Below are 13,381 nucleotides of genomic sequence, written 5' to 3'. Positions count from 1 at the left end.
CTGTTCCAGCTGCTACGGTCATGCAAACGCCTCCGCTGTCATGCTGTGAAAATGGAGAGGATGAGACGGAGTTTCTTCCCACAGGCCATCCGGACTGTTAACTATTATAACTCCAGGGACTAAATTTTGTCTTTTCTGTATTAACTTTAATTTATATGCTGTAACTAATTCTTTTTTTGCACAATCCACAGGCATTGCCACTTTCATTTCACTGCACATCGTGTATGTGACAAATAAATTTGACTTGACTTGACTAATGGTTGGCTGATCGAAAAGATTAAGATGCACGTGTTTACAGTGACTTGGTCAAATGGATTCATAACTACGATATTCAGGCTGGAGCTCTGTAACTGTTCTGTATGATATTCAGGCTGGAGCTCTAAACAGTGGAGGGATTTATGCTGGAAATAAATAATGAAGGCAAGCATACCATTTTATGCTGGAAGTTTGTGGATGTATATAAATTATTTGGATGTAAATATAGATAGGTTGGTTAGTAAGTTTGTAGATAACATCAAGATTACCAGATAACGTCAAGATTACCAGAGCCACGGACTGCAAAAGGCTGTCAAAGTATACAGCAGGAAATAGATCAGCGACATAAATGGGCGAGAAATGACAGATGGGGCTTAATCCGAGCAAGTGTGACGTGTCAAACTTTGGAAGTTTTTTTTACAGAGGGTGGTGGATGCCTGGAACGTGCTGCTAGTGGTAGTGGTGGAAGCAGATATAATAGTAGCATTTAAAGGATTTTGAGTAGGATATGCAGGGAATGGAGGGATGTCTATTATGTGCAGGCCGATATAGTCTTGGCATCAGGTTTGGCAGATTCTTCTGCTGCACTGCTCTGACTTTCATCTAATTACCCTAAATCCATGCCCCCTAACTGGTGAACATCTAGAGAAATTGGACTCTTCCTCTTCACCGTCTTTAGATGTCTCATAATTTTAAAATATTGTGGTGTTAATTGTGTGGTTTCAAAATGTTTCAAGTTGCATCAAAATTATAATCCCAGAGCAGTACTAAATATGTAAGTAGCCTTTCACCTGTGTTTTAAAGCTATCATCCCACTACTAAGTAGTTAGTTTTTAATTCAGTGAATACTTTGATAAGCTATAGTTTTTTCCCTTTGAGATGCCAATAACTTTGGAATTCATTTTATACACAAAATGCTGGAGTAACTCAGCAGGTCAGGCAGCATCTCGGGAGAGAAGGAATGGGTGACGTTTCGGGTCGAGGCCCTTCTTCTTCATTTACCTTCTCTTTTCACAACTTAATCAACATTAGTGAACCATACAATTTTATTGTGCAGTGATAAAGAATTAACATATACCAATAGCAGGCCCTTTATCGTAAGCACTTAAACAGCAGACATCCAAAAAGAACATATCAATCCACTAATAAACCAATACCAAAATGCCAAATTTATGGTCTTTGAACCGATTAATGAAGAGAAATCAGCCATTTGGTCTACTACTGTCATTATGTAAGATCTTTGGCTGTGATTCCATTTCATGCCCAGTCCCCATTTCTGATTCCCTTAACTGATTCCACTACAGTCCAAATATGTTTTATCTCAGTCTCAAGTGAACATAATACATAATATTGCACAACCCCCTGGGTTTGTGAACTCCAAAGATTTAAAATGATGAAATTCCTCCTAGCATCAATCTTCAGTGGCTGAACCTTTTATACTTGGGCTACGATTGCTATTTCAACATTCTTCCCATCAGGGAAACATCCTCACAGATTTAATGTATTGATATACCTCAAGTATCTTGTACATTGCAATGAGATCACCTATCATGTTCAGCTGTTCATTCCAACCTATTCATTCAAGTAGATAGTGGTACAGTGTTTAAAAAAAAAGGCATATGGTATGCTTGCCTTCATTAGTCAAATTTGGAGAATTGTGTGCAATGGCGGTGCTGGCTCGAAGGGCCCAATGGCCTCCTGCACCTATATTCTATGTTTCTATTCTCATTACAGGAAGGATGTGGTGGCTTTGGGAAGGATACAGATGTAGTTTACCAAAATAATGCCTGGTATTAGCTGCAGGGAGAGTTTGGACGGACTTGAATTGTTTTCTTTAGAACACGTAGGGAGTCTTGATAGAAGTACATAACATTGAGGGACATTGATAGGGTAGATGATAAGAACATACTTCCCAGGATGGAAATGTCAAATACTGGAGAACATAGGTTTAAGGTGAGTGGGGCAAAGTTTAAAGATGTGGGGGGAACATTTTTAACACTGAGTACCTGGAATGTGCTGCTGGGAATGGTGGTGGAGGCAGATACGAAAGTGGCGTTTAAAATGATTATGGTTATGCACATGGATGTGTTGGGAACAGAGGAATATGGATTATGTGCTGGCAGAAATACGTCTTGCCATCAGGACATTGCAAACAGATAGTGTGGGTTGAAAACTCTGTGCAGTACTGCTCTCTGTTCTATATATGATTTTGTATTGTTCAAAATTTAAAGATGAGTGTGTGATTTTTATATTTAAAGAATTAAATGCAAGTACCATCAAATTAATGGTTTGGGCACAAAATTACTGCAGGCAATATTCTGTTTGCTGGATGTGGCCCTGAATTAATTTGCACTTAAACTCCCAGTTATCATCAATACATGCAGCTGGACAGTCTTTTAATTATATATTTTATTGCACTGGAACTGCGACTGTGTTATATTGATCTTTATTTTAGCTTCACCATGCGTTGAAATGTAGTTAATGTTAATAAGCTGTCAAAATTGTAAATCAGAATATCATCAATCATGTTCATTTGACAGCTTTTAGATACAAACTTAAAGTAGAAGATCAATTAGTGACTCAAATTGTCAGTGGAATTTCTTTAGTTCACTTCCCAGCATACACTTGTTCCAGACAAATGTGTAGGACGACAAGAATTAATGCCTTGCCTTTCTCCCTAGTTGCAATCAATGATTCTAGATCACTGACCTTTGGGTGGGTGCCTTCAATGGCCACCGCTGAGGTGGCAGGCTTTGTTTCTGGTTGAAACATCTCAAGAAGATTTGCTAATAACATAATCATGGATTCTGCAGATGCCCATAAGCTATATTTATTACAAAGAAACATTTCCGTACCCATTACTGTAACGACCCACGTCAAAAATATTTTGATACAAGAAAAAAATAATGGACGTAAAACATGATGGAAAGAATGGCTAAAAGAAAAATAGTGCCTTGAGCAGTTTTCTGATACAGGTGCAGGAGTTTGAAGGGAAATATGCTCTGCGTATCTTCCAAATTCTTGATTCAAAAAGTAATGAAACACTTGGCTAATGTTCAAAAGGAGAGAAAGCTACATTTGCCTCAAAAATAAAATAATTCACGTGTTTTGAAAAGATTTGAAATGTTACCTACATTAGAAGTGTACAATGTGAGAGAGCGCCACAGTGTGTTAAAGCAGGGTTTTCCTACTGTCATAAAAAAATTAGACATTTTAGCAAAAAACTTGCAAAAGAACCAGAGAGGTAGGAGAATCTTGGAGAATTAATAAGTCAATGAATGGTCAGTTAGTTAATGGGGGTAGCTGGAAGGTGATAATACACATTTAGAATGAAGTGAAAGGCACGGTTAAGTTAATGTCACAGTTGGAGGTACTGCTAATTAGTCTTCATTATTAAGATACCAGTTCCAAAACTAACTGCCCCAATATTCAGAAAATTAAATATTTTTGGATGCCCGTTGGTCTTTAAACATCGACGTCACCGGCAATTTTGGACAAGTAAGGCTATCAGCTCCGCTGGGGACTTTGCCAGGCAAATTAACCCTAGTAAGCCTGGCATATGGAAACTCAAGCAGCAACATCCTACAAACTGCAAGAAAATATCTTTATTAACCTCCCAGTCCTTCTATTGTAGAAGCAGGGCAGTGCAAGTTAACTGCCACAAAAGTAGAGGTCACCATTTGTAGGAATGATTGCTGCTGAACCCAAGGAGATATCCACAGTAGAACCCGCTTTTCAATGGCAGAAAATTGCATAAGCAAGTAAATTAAGCGTCTCATGTTTGTTTTTGCAGTTTATTTGATTAGAAAATTATTTTGTTTTAAAAGTTTTAAAAGAACTGATTTAAAAATGAGAAAGACATACGAGACTCGGATGCTGGTGTCTGATGCAAAGATTTAATGAAGAGACAAGGGGATACTACACTTATTTACAATAACTAAAGATCAACACACATTCAGCTATTCTGTGTCCCATAACTTTCTGCCCCTTGTCTAATCTTTAATGTAACAATAATCAAATTGGATCATTCCATTAGATGGACTGTTAATAGTATTTTTATTTAGATTAATCTCAATGAAATTGAACAGTAAATATATTAATAGTACTATATATTTTTGAAATGCTAATCTATTCAATATGATGTAATAAATATTGCTATTTCTCTAATAAGACCTGTTACCACATTATTTGTGCAGACTTATTAGTATTTTGGCATTTATTAAATTTTATTTTTCAAGTTTCAGTAAAATGCAATATTACAATAAGAGGATTCCTAGTATAATGCTGATTTAAATTTTTGTTGCAAGTTATTCTTCAGCAAAAAATACAGACATCCCAGGGGCATACGTCGAGCAGAACTGTACAAGTTGTTGATGGAATTGTGCTAAGTATATATCCCTTTGATTTAGACTGTGCTCGTCATACTGATCAAATGGAAATACTGCATTTGGAGCCACATAGAGTACAGAAGCACCTACAGAAATGAACATAAATTATTTTAATCCATCATTATGATTTATATACTGCTATTTTCAGTAGAAACAGGGCTTTATCCAAACAAATCATATTATTTTTTGTAGATCTTAATATAAAATTAATATTTTTATTCAAAGGCACTCTTTGCTATTCTTTACCATGTCTTGCAGTGATGGAAATCTCATATAGTAAAATTGCAATGACGGCATCTTGTTCCAGTATTTTATGTCTCAGGCTGAGTTTGGCATGTGCTTCAGATAAAGACATTCTAGCAAGTTGAAAAAAATTGAGAATTATCTAACTGTTGCTCCAATAAAAGTGAAAGTATCTGCATATTCATAATGTAATTCTCCCACTGGTACAGAATGAACTACTTAGTACAACTAATTTTAATTACAGAATGAACAACTGCAAGTAAAAACATTAAATTTATCTATATTTAAAGCTGATTTTGTCTTATCTGCTGCCACAGTTAGTGTGTGCATACTAAGATTTTGTTCCAGATATTATCGTCTTTTATGTGTGCTTATCAGAGGAAGAGTGGCAAAAAGACATCTTATCTCATCAAACATTTCAAAGTGAGATCCAGATGGTTGTCGAATAAAGCACCTCTACGATAACCACTATTTACTCAAATGATCCTAAACTAAATCGCCTGGCTCACTCATTAGTCTACAATGTGAGACGTGGACTGGAGCATGCGTGGCACTGGACATTGAGTCAGATGTTCGACTGAAGTTGGGGTAGTGAGGTCAGGAATGTGAATACAGTTCGGAGCCGGAGGCTGGAATGTTTGTATGTTTTGACAAGGTGAAACCTAACCTGAAATCACCAGATTCCATTTCCTGTTCCCTTAAAATTTATTGCAGTTCAGTGTTGCTCCTTTTCAAGTCCGTTTTCATTCTTTATTACATAATTTATATTTTTTAAGTGTGTTGGGTTATTGATAGGCGTAGCACCCAATATCCAGATAATTTGCTAGTTTGAAGGTATCGAGGGTGCAGGATTATCGGAGTTTTACTAGTGGATTGGGAATATTAAGATAAATACAGTAGATTTCTATTGTGCTTTTCAAAGTAAAACCTCTTTTTAAAAAACACGCAGTATTTGTAGAAACATAAAAACAGATTACCTAGTGGTTATTACAAAGATCATTGACCAGACTGGAGCCACAGAAAATGGGCAAAGCATTAAATTAATATTTATTGTCTGTATTTACCATGAAGAAACTCATGGATGCTACTGAACTCGGAAATTAATACTGTTGTTTTGAAGAGCGTAAATTACAAAAGAGATCTGGAAGTCTTAAAATGCATTGAGATAGATAAATTCCTGATCAAATGTGTCCTAGGAGATTGTGGGAAGCCAGGGAAGAAATTGCAGAGCCACTTAGAGATATTTTGCATCATTGCTAGCTACAAAGTGAGGTGCCAGAGACTGGATAGTGGCTAATGCGGCGTCTATTTAAGAAAGGCTGCAAGAAAAGGTTGGAATTTAATAGAGAAATGTGAGGTGTTGCATTTTGGGAAGACCAAAGTGAGCAGGACCTACACAATGAATGGTAGGATTCCGGGGAGTGTTTTAGAGCAGAGGGATCTAGGAGTGCAGGCATATATTTCTTTGAAAGTAATGTAGATAGGGTGATTAAAAAGCTTTTGGCACTTTGGCCTTCATCAATAAGAATATTGAGTATAGAAGTTGGGAGGGGGGGTTGGGGTGTTCATGTTGCAGTTATGTAAGATGTTGGTGAGGCCACATTTTTGCGTATTGTCTTAAGTTTGGGCACCTTGTTATAGGAAAAATGCTGGAAAGGGTGCAGGGAAGACTTACGAGGATGCTGCCAGGACTTAAGGGCCTGAGCCATAGGGAGCGGTTGAGCAGGCTAGGACTATATTCCTTGGAGCGCAGGAAGATGAGGGGCGATATTATAAGTGTACAAAATCGTGAGAGGAATAGATCGTGTGAATCCACAGTCTTGTCCCGAGTAGGGGAAGTGAGAACCAGAAGACACTGGTTTAGTGATGGGGAAAAGATTTAATAGAAACCTGAGGGGTAACCTTTTTTAAACAGGGTGATGGGTGTATGGAACGAGCTGAGGCTGGTATTATCGCAACCTTTAAGAAACATTTAGACAAGTGCATGGATAGGATAGGTTTAGAGGGATATGGGCCAAACACTGGCAGGTGGTACTAGTAGAGGAGTCATGTTGGTCAGTGTGGGCAAGTTGGGCCAATGGGCCTGTTTACACATTGTATGACTAAAAGGCCTGGAAATTATAGACTAATGAACTTCACATTAGTGGTGGGGTAAGTTTTTGGAGGGGATTCTAAGGGAAAAGGGTCTATATGCAAGAACTGATTAGGGATACTCGTCATGGCTTTGTGGAAAATTGCGTCTCATCAATTTGAGTTTTTTGAAAAGGTGACCAAGATGATTGATGAGGCAGGTGTGGTGAATGTTACCCACATAGTCATGAGGAAGGCCTTTAACAAGGTAGCGTACAGTAAGTTGATCTGGAAGGGTAGAATGCATGGGATCCAGGGTGAGTTGAACACTTGGAGACAAAATTGGCTTGAAGATGGGAAACAGATGGTGGTAGTGGGTTATTTTTCAGACTGTGTTAATTGGAGTACCACAGTGATTGGTGCTGGGTCCACTGTTCGTTATCTACATTAATGATTTGGATGTGAATGTATTTATTTCACAAAATGCTGGAGTAACTCAGCAGGTCAGGCAGCATCTCTGGAGCGAAGGAATGGGTGACATTTCGTGTCGAGACCCTTCTTTAGACTGAATGCTTCAGATGTGAATGTAGGTGCCATGATTAGTATGTTGTGAATGGCGCTAAAATTGGTGGTGAAGAAGGTTATCCATGATTACAATCTTGATTATCTGGACCAATGGACATGGCAGTTGGAGTCTCATTGAGGTAATTGTGAGGTATTGCATTTTGATAGGGCATACTAGTGAACAGTAGGGCCCTGGGGAGTGTTGTGGAGCTAGGAGCACAAGAACATAGTTCCCTGAAAGTGGAAGCACTATTAGACAGTGGTAAGGGAGGCTTTTGGCATGTTGGCCTTCATTAGTCAGGGAATTAAATATAGAAGATAGGACCATATGTTACTGTGTAAGGCTGCACTTGAATATTGTGTTCAGTTTTCGTCACCGTGCTGCAGGAAAGGCACCATTAATCTGGAAAGAGTAGAGAAAAATCATGAGGATGTCACCAGGTCACGATGCCCTGAGATGTGGGGAGAGGTTGGGCTGTCTAGCACTTTATTGCTTGAGGCGCAGGAAGCTAGGGGTGGTTTTATAGAAGAGTATAATATCGTGATGGGTAAAGGTAAGTCGAATGGCGGTGTGGTGTGCTGCCAGATGAGGTAGTTGAGGCAGGTACAATAACAATATTTGAAAGACCTTTGGACAAGTACATGGAGAAAGGTTTGGAAGAATATGGGTTTGGTGCAGAAAAGCAGGACAAGCTTGGTTAGGCAACTTGGGCGTCACAGATGAGTTGGGCGAAGGGCCTGTTTCCGTGCTCTAAAGCTGTATGATTCTGTGGCCTGAAATGTATCTTGGGAGGAGTTGGCTGCGCCCGGTGCGGCTCGGCCGCGGGACGTTTCAGTGCCCGGTGCGGCTCGGCCGCGGGGCCTTCCATCCTCTTGCGGGGGCTGTGCGTGTCGTTTGCCTCGGTAGGGGTCGAGCTGCCTGTCCGTGGGTGCGGGGGGAAGAGAGGGGAAGTTTTGTTGCCTCCATCACAGTGAGGGGTGTTTGGAGTCACTGTGATGGATGTTTGTGTTGGGGTCGGGTGTCCTGTGTTCTTTTCTTTTTTGCTGTGTCTTGTGGCTGCTGAAATTTCGTTCGGTGTTTGTGCCGAGTGACAATAAAGTGTTGTTATGTTATGTTATATTTCTGACCTCTGGTATTTATTTTCAGATTTTCACCATTTAGGCCATTTTGCTTTTAGATTAGCAAACATAATATATGGAAGGTTTTCTTGTAAGTGAGCTGGCTGTTGCTTGCCTACTTTACCACTGCATAAAAAAACACTACATGGTTGCACAGTATTTTGGGGCGTTCCATAAGGGCTATTAAATGGCACTATATAAGTGTGTTTTTCTGTTTACTTTAAATATACACACCTGCAATATAAATTTGCTTTAATGAAAATTGATTCTACATTAATCCTATGCAGAAAAGACAATGCAGATAGGTTATAGTGCTAAATATTAATAGATACAAGTTTTAATAAAATAAAACACTCACAAAGTCTTCAGTGCAATTGGAGAAATCTTAGATCCATGAACAGGATCAGTTCGAACTCTCCTACTTGCAGTGTAATATCCCTGTATAAGCCTCTCTGCTTTAATAGTAAGTGCAGCTTCCTGGTTTCTGGCAAATGCTAGAAACTAATGAAATATATTTAAATTAGAGTTTGCAGCCATTCACAGACTGTTCAAAGAGGAATGTATATGAACTGATCCCCATATACACATCAAAACTTTTAAGTTAACGTATAATTATTCATTTAGAAACAGTTTACCAAAAGCTAATGATATATACATACATTTCTGCATGGCTGCCTTGCCCTGGGAGTAAATAACATTAGACCTTCAATAAAAATTATTACATTCTTCATTTTTATAGTTGCAAGTGATCCATGAAATTAAAACCAAAAAGAGATTTATCAATTAGACAGTGGTTTATAGCAGCAAACATAAAGTATTCCTCTTCCAAAAAGAATTTGTCATTTGAAATTCTATTTTGAAACAACAAATAAATTAATCATCGCAGTCCTTTTCAAGAGGCCTGCCAAAGTTGAGCTGTTTGTAACAAATCTTACTAATAATTAAACCTGATTCCAACCAGTTTAATAGTTTGGATCATCAAGCTGTAAAATTGTTGTTTTTTTTGTTTTGGACCTTAATTTTTACATTTATAATATTCAGCCTATATTCAATTTGTTCAGACATCAAGTTGGTGCAGAATGATCTTAACTTAACAATTTTTGTTATTAATTTACAATACCTGGTCACATTTTATACATTTACAAATTTTCAAAGTAATTTTCACAGATTTGAAATAGAAACAGAAAATAGGAAACACTTTCATGGCAGCAGCATCTGTAGACCCTTGGTCAGAATTTTTCTGACTGTCTTCATACCTTCAGGTTCAGGGACAGTTTCTATCACCAACTAGAGAGCGGTCCTGATACCTTTGCACTATCTTTTATCAGACTTTACTGGACTTTATCTTGCACTAAGCATCATTCCCTTATCCTGTATCTGTACACTGTGGACGGCTTGATTGTAATCATGCAGTCTTTTTGTTAACTGCATAGCTTGCAACAAAACAGCTTTTCAATGTACGCCTGAACAAGTGGCAACAAACTAAACGAAAAAAATACTATACATGCAGCCTGATCCTCTGATTGTTTTAATAATTTTACTTTTTATATTAATATAGTTATTCTATAAATGCGGTGTTTTTTTCGTTCAATTGGACACACCTTTTCTGATTATTACAATTGTACAGAAGCTGGATAGTTAGGCATAATTTTGATTTTAAATATACCTGGAGTAGCAAGGCTAACATTTTCTTTATATTTGAGCAACCTGATTAACTTCTCATTTTTACCTCTTCATAGTCTTGCGTTGTAAACTGCTGTAGTGCTGGATAAAGAGGTTTGCTTTGGTGCATAGCTTCATTCAGTTTATGCAGTATTAGATGCATAGGAGAATTGTAATTGGAAGATTCATTGCAGCAAATCATTAGACCAAAGCCATCAGCCAGATTAGCTGGTACTGCACTGACATCCTGAAGTATGGAAACCAAAAAAAATCAACACATTGTTAAACAAAGAAAATTGTATTAGATATAAACAGGTATTTCTTTTATGCCCATATAGACAATAGGTGCAGGAGTAGGCCATTCGGCCTTTCGAGCCAGCACCACCATTCAATGTGATCATGGCTGATCATTCTCAATCAGTACTCCGTTCCTGCCTTCTCCCCATACCCCCTGACTCCGCTATCCTTAAGAGCTCTATCTAGCTCTCTCTTGAATGCATTCAGAGAACTGGCCTCCACTGCCTTCTGAGGCGGAGAATTCCACAGATTTACAACTCTCTGACTGAAAAGGATTTTCCTCATCTCCGTTCTAAATGGCCTACCCCTTATTCTTAAACTGTGGCCCCTGGTTCTGAATCTCATTTCCATCTCAAAATGCAGTTGCAACAGGCCCAAAGTAGCATGCTTGCTCGAAATACCATAATTCCATGTTTCACAATCATTCTAGTTGTTTATTACGTCTTATTTCAACAACCATTGGCAATGAGTGGGATTCTAATGAATAAATGTTTATTGAGGTCAACGTACCTAGGGATTCCCAACACTAACTTCATCTCAGATAGACACAAAATGCTGGAGAGTTCTTCGGTCTGAAGAAGAGTCCTGACCTAAAACGTCAGGCATTTTCGCCATGGATGCTGCCTCACCCGTTGAGTTACTCCAGCATTTTATCTACCTGTGATATGAACCAGCATCTGCAGTTCTTTATTACATACAACTTCACTGCTGCCTGTTGAATCACCATCAATTCCTGTTTCTACTCCTGCCAACCAAATATTTATATATGTATGTATGTATATATATATGTGTGTGTGTGTATATATATATATATATATATATATGTGTGTGTGTATATATATATATATATATATATATGTGTGTATATATAATATCACATATGCCAATAATTTGGATGAGAACGTAGGTGGCATGCATGGATAGTTTGCGGATGACATTTAAAAAAAATAGTGCTACACCTTGTTACAGAGGTATTGTGCCCTGGAAGACTGTCTGTAATGTGAAACCTGTTTTCTATTGAATTTTCAATATTCCTATTTTATAGGTGGAGATGCAGTCCCATGGGACGTTTTTCTCTGAACTGTAATATCCCTGTGGAGATGCGATCAAAATGCAAGGTAGTTATTTTAATGAACTTATTTGATAGTATCAATGCACAGATATCATTAGAAGAGATGGCCGTGTCAATTTCTAAATGTAATCTGTTAAGAGGCCTCCTGCTGTGAACAGAGCCGGTGATCACTGTTCTTGGTAAAGTTCGCTATATATATATTTTGCCTTTATTCCCCCCCCCCCCCCACTAATTCTAAGGGTGATTTTTATTCCATCTGAGTTTTTTGTAAGGGACATGATTTCTGTAAGGATAAATCTAATCTAAACTGCTGTAATGTGGAGTATACTGAATAGCTCTGACTGTCTACCCTATTTATGCATCTCAGAATTTTATAAACTTCTATCAAGTCTCCTCACAGCCAAGTTTGCCTTACCACTGACCCAATTACAGCATCGTCTTGTTGGCCAGCTTTCTTTAGGTGTATGTTAACATCAGCTAAAGCCCAGAAGTTGCACTGAATCGGGAAGCTCATTTGCTGATCAACATCTTCTCCAAACTTTTTTCCAGAAATAAATACTGTGATACTCCTAGTTTCTAAAACTAACACAGGAAGTGGAAGAAGTTAAAATGTAATATTCTTTTAAGAATTTGCTATACAGTGGACATGGTGTTAAAATACTCACTATACCTGTCTGAAGTAATTTAAATGCCTCTTTTTTGAGAGAAAGAATGTCTCCTATGTAGCAGATACCCCCCTTGGCCAGAAGTGCAGACCCAGCTTGCACTTTAGCAGTGCCAGTTCCATGTTCATCTTTGGAGACTGTTGCAAAAAGTTCATATGATGGCAAATGTCTCACTCCAAAAGGCAGAAGGTTCAGACTATATATTAACAGCCTACAGAAAAGCACAGACATTCATAAAATACAACTGGGATTTTTAAAAAACTATCCAAGAGGGAATTTGATCCCTGAAATTATTGGCAACAGAGAGACCATACACATACAACTTTAAGAAGGTTCTGAGGTTATATATATAAGTTTTCATTTCCCACTTTCCATTCATTTCCACTAATTTTTATCATTGCCAGTTTCTTTGGGATACAAAAGACATAGTTCTCCACTATTCACAGGAGGTTTTCTGTGAAAAAATGTTTCTGCAATTTCCTTATTCACCAATATAATTACTCCCGCCACTATCTATTAGGGAACCCCATGAACTTATTTTAATGAATCCACAAAAGTTCTTCACTGGTTTTCATGTTTCCTGCTAATGTATTCATGTACTCTGTTTTCTTATCAATAGCTTGGTCCTCTTTTGCTAAATTCTTAACTTTCTCCATCTTAAAATTTGCTGCTTTAGTGGCACTGTTATTTCCTCTAATCTTAAACAATATTGGATTATTCTTGTCCACATTGGCTTGGCTACATTTTTAAACCACAAAATGGATTTATATTACTTGTAAACTATGTATCGTTCTCTGAATGTTAGTCATTACTTGTTTATCATTCCTTTTAATATAGTTTCTCAATCTATTACAGCTAACTTGCAATCCTCAGTCTGAAGAAGGGCCTCGACCCGAAACGTCGCACATTCCTTCTCTCCCGAGATGCTGCCTGACCTGCTGAGTTACTCCAGCATTTTGTGAATAAATACCTTTGATTTTACCAGCATCTGCAGTTATTTTCTTATACTATATATTATATATCCTTGGCTTCATAGTTTGTTTATT

General features: G+C 37.9%; 1 protein-coding gene and 1 long non-coding RNA gene across 2 annotated transcripts in view; one reads left to right on the top strand and one right to left on the bottom strand.

The window, feature by feature from the left end:
• Positions 1 to 13,319, top strand: part of LOC144593203 (uncharacterized) — a 38,295-nt gene extending 24,976 nt beyond the window's left edge. The window contains exons 11-12 of the long non-coding RNA XR_013547220.1: positions 11,644 to 11,716; positions 13,191 to 13,319. This is a non-coding gene — a long non-coding RNA (uncharacterized LOC144593203). The remainder of the gene's footprint in view (positions 1 to 11,643; positions 11,717 to 13,190) is intronic.
• mcmdc2 (minichromosome maintenance domain containing 2) overlaps positions 4,472 to 13,381 on the bottom strand; it is a 28,779-nt gene continuing 19,869 nt past the window's right edge. Inside the window, exons 9-14 of the mRNA XM_078398690.1 lie at positions 12,341 to 12,546; positions 12,086 to 12,252; positions 10,369 to 10,548; positions 8,998 to 9,140; positions 4,890 to 4,999; positions 4,472 to 4,729 (exon numbers count right to left, since the gene is read on the bottom strand). Coding sequence (XP_078254816.1) covers positions 4,563 to 4,729; positions 4,890 to 4,999; positions 8,998 to 9,140; positions 10,369 to 10,548; positions 12,086 to 12,252; positions 12,341 to 12,546 — 973 coding nt within the window. The 3' untranslated portion in view covers positions 4,472 to 4,562. The remainder of the gene's footprint in view (positions 4,730 to 4,889; positions 5,000 to 8,997; positions 9,141 to 10,368; positions 10,549 to 12,085; positions 12,253 to 12,340; positions 12,547 to 13,381) is intronic.

This window comes from Rhinoraja longicauda, chromosome 4 (genome assembly GCF_053455715.1).
Source record: "Rhinoraja longicauda isolate Sanriku21f chromosome 4, sRhiLon1.1, whole genome shotgun sequence".
Taxonomy (NCBI): Eukaryota; Metazoa; Chordata; class Chondrichthyes; order Rajiformes; family Arhynchobatidae; genus Rhinoraja; species Rhinoraja longicauda.
Note: the sequence above shows the minus strand (reverse complement) of the source record. Positions and strands in the feature narration are given on the sequence as shown.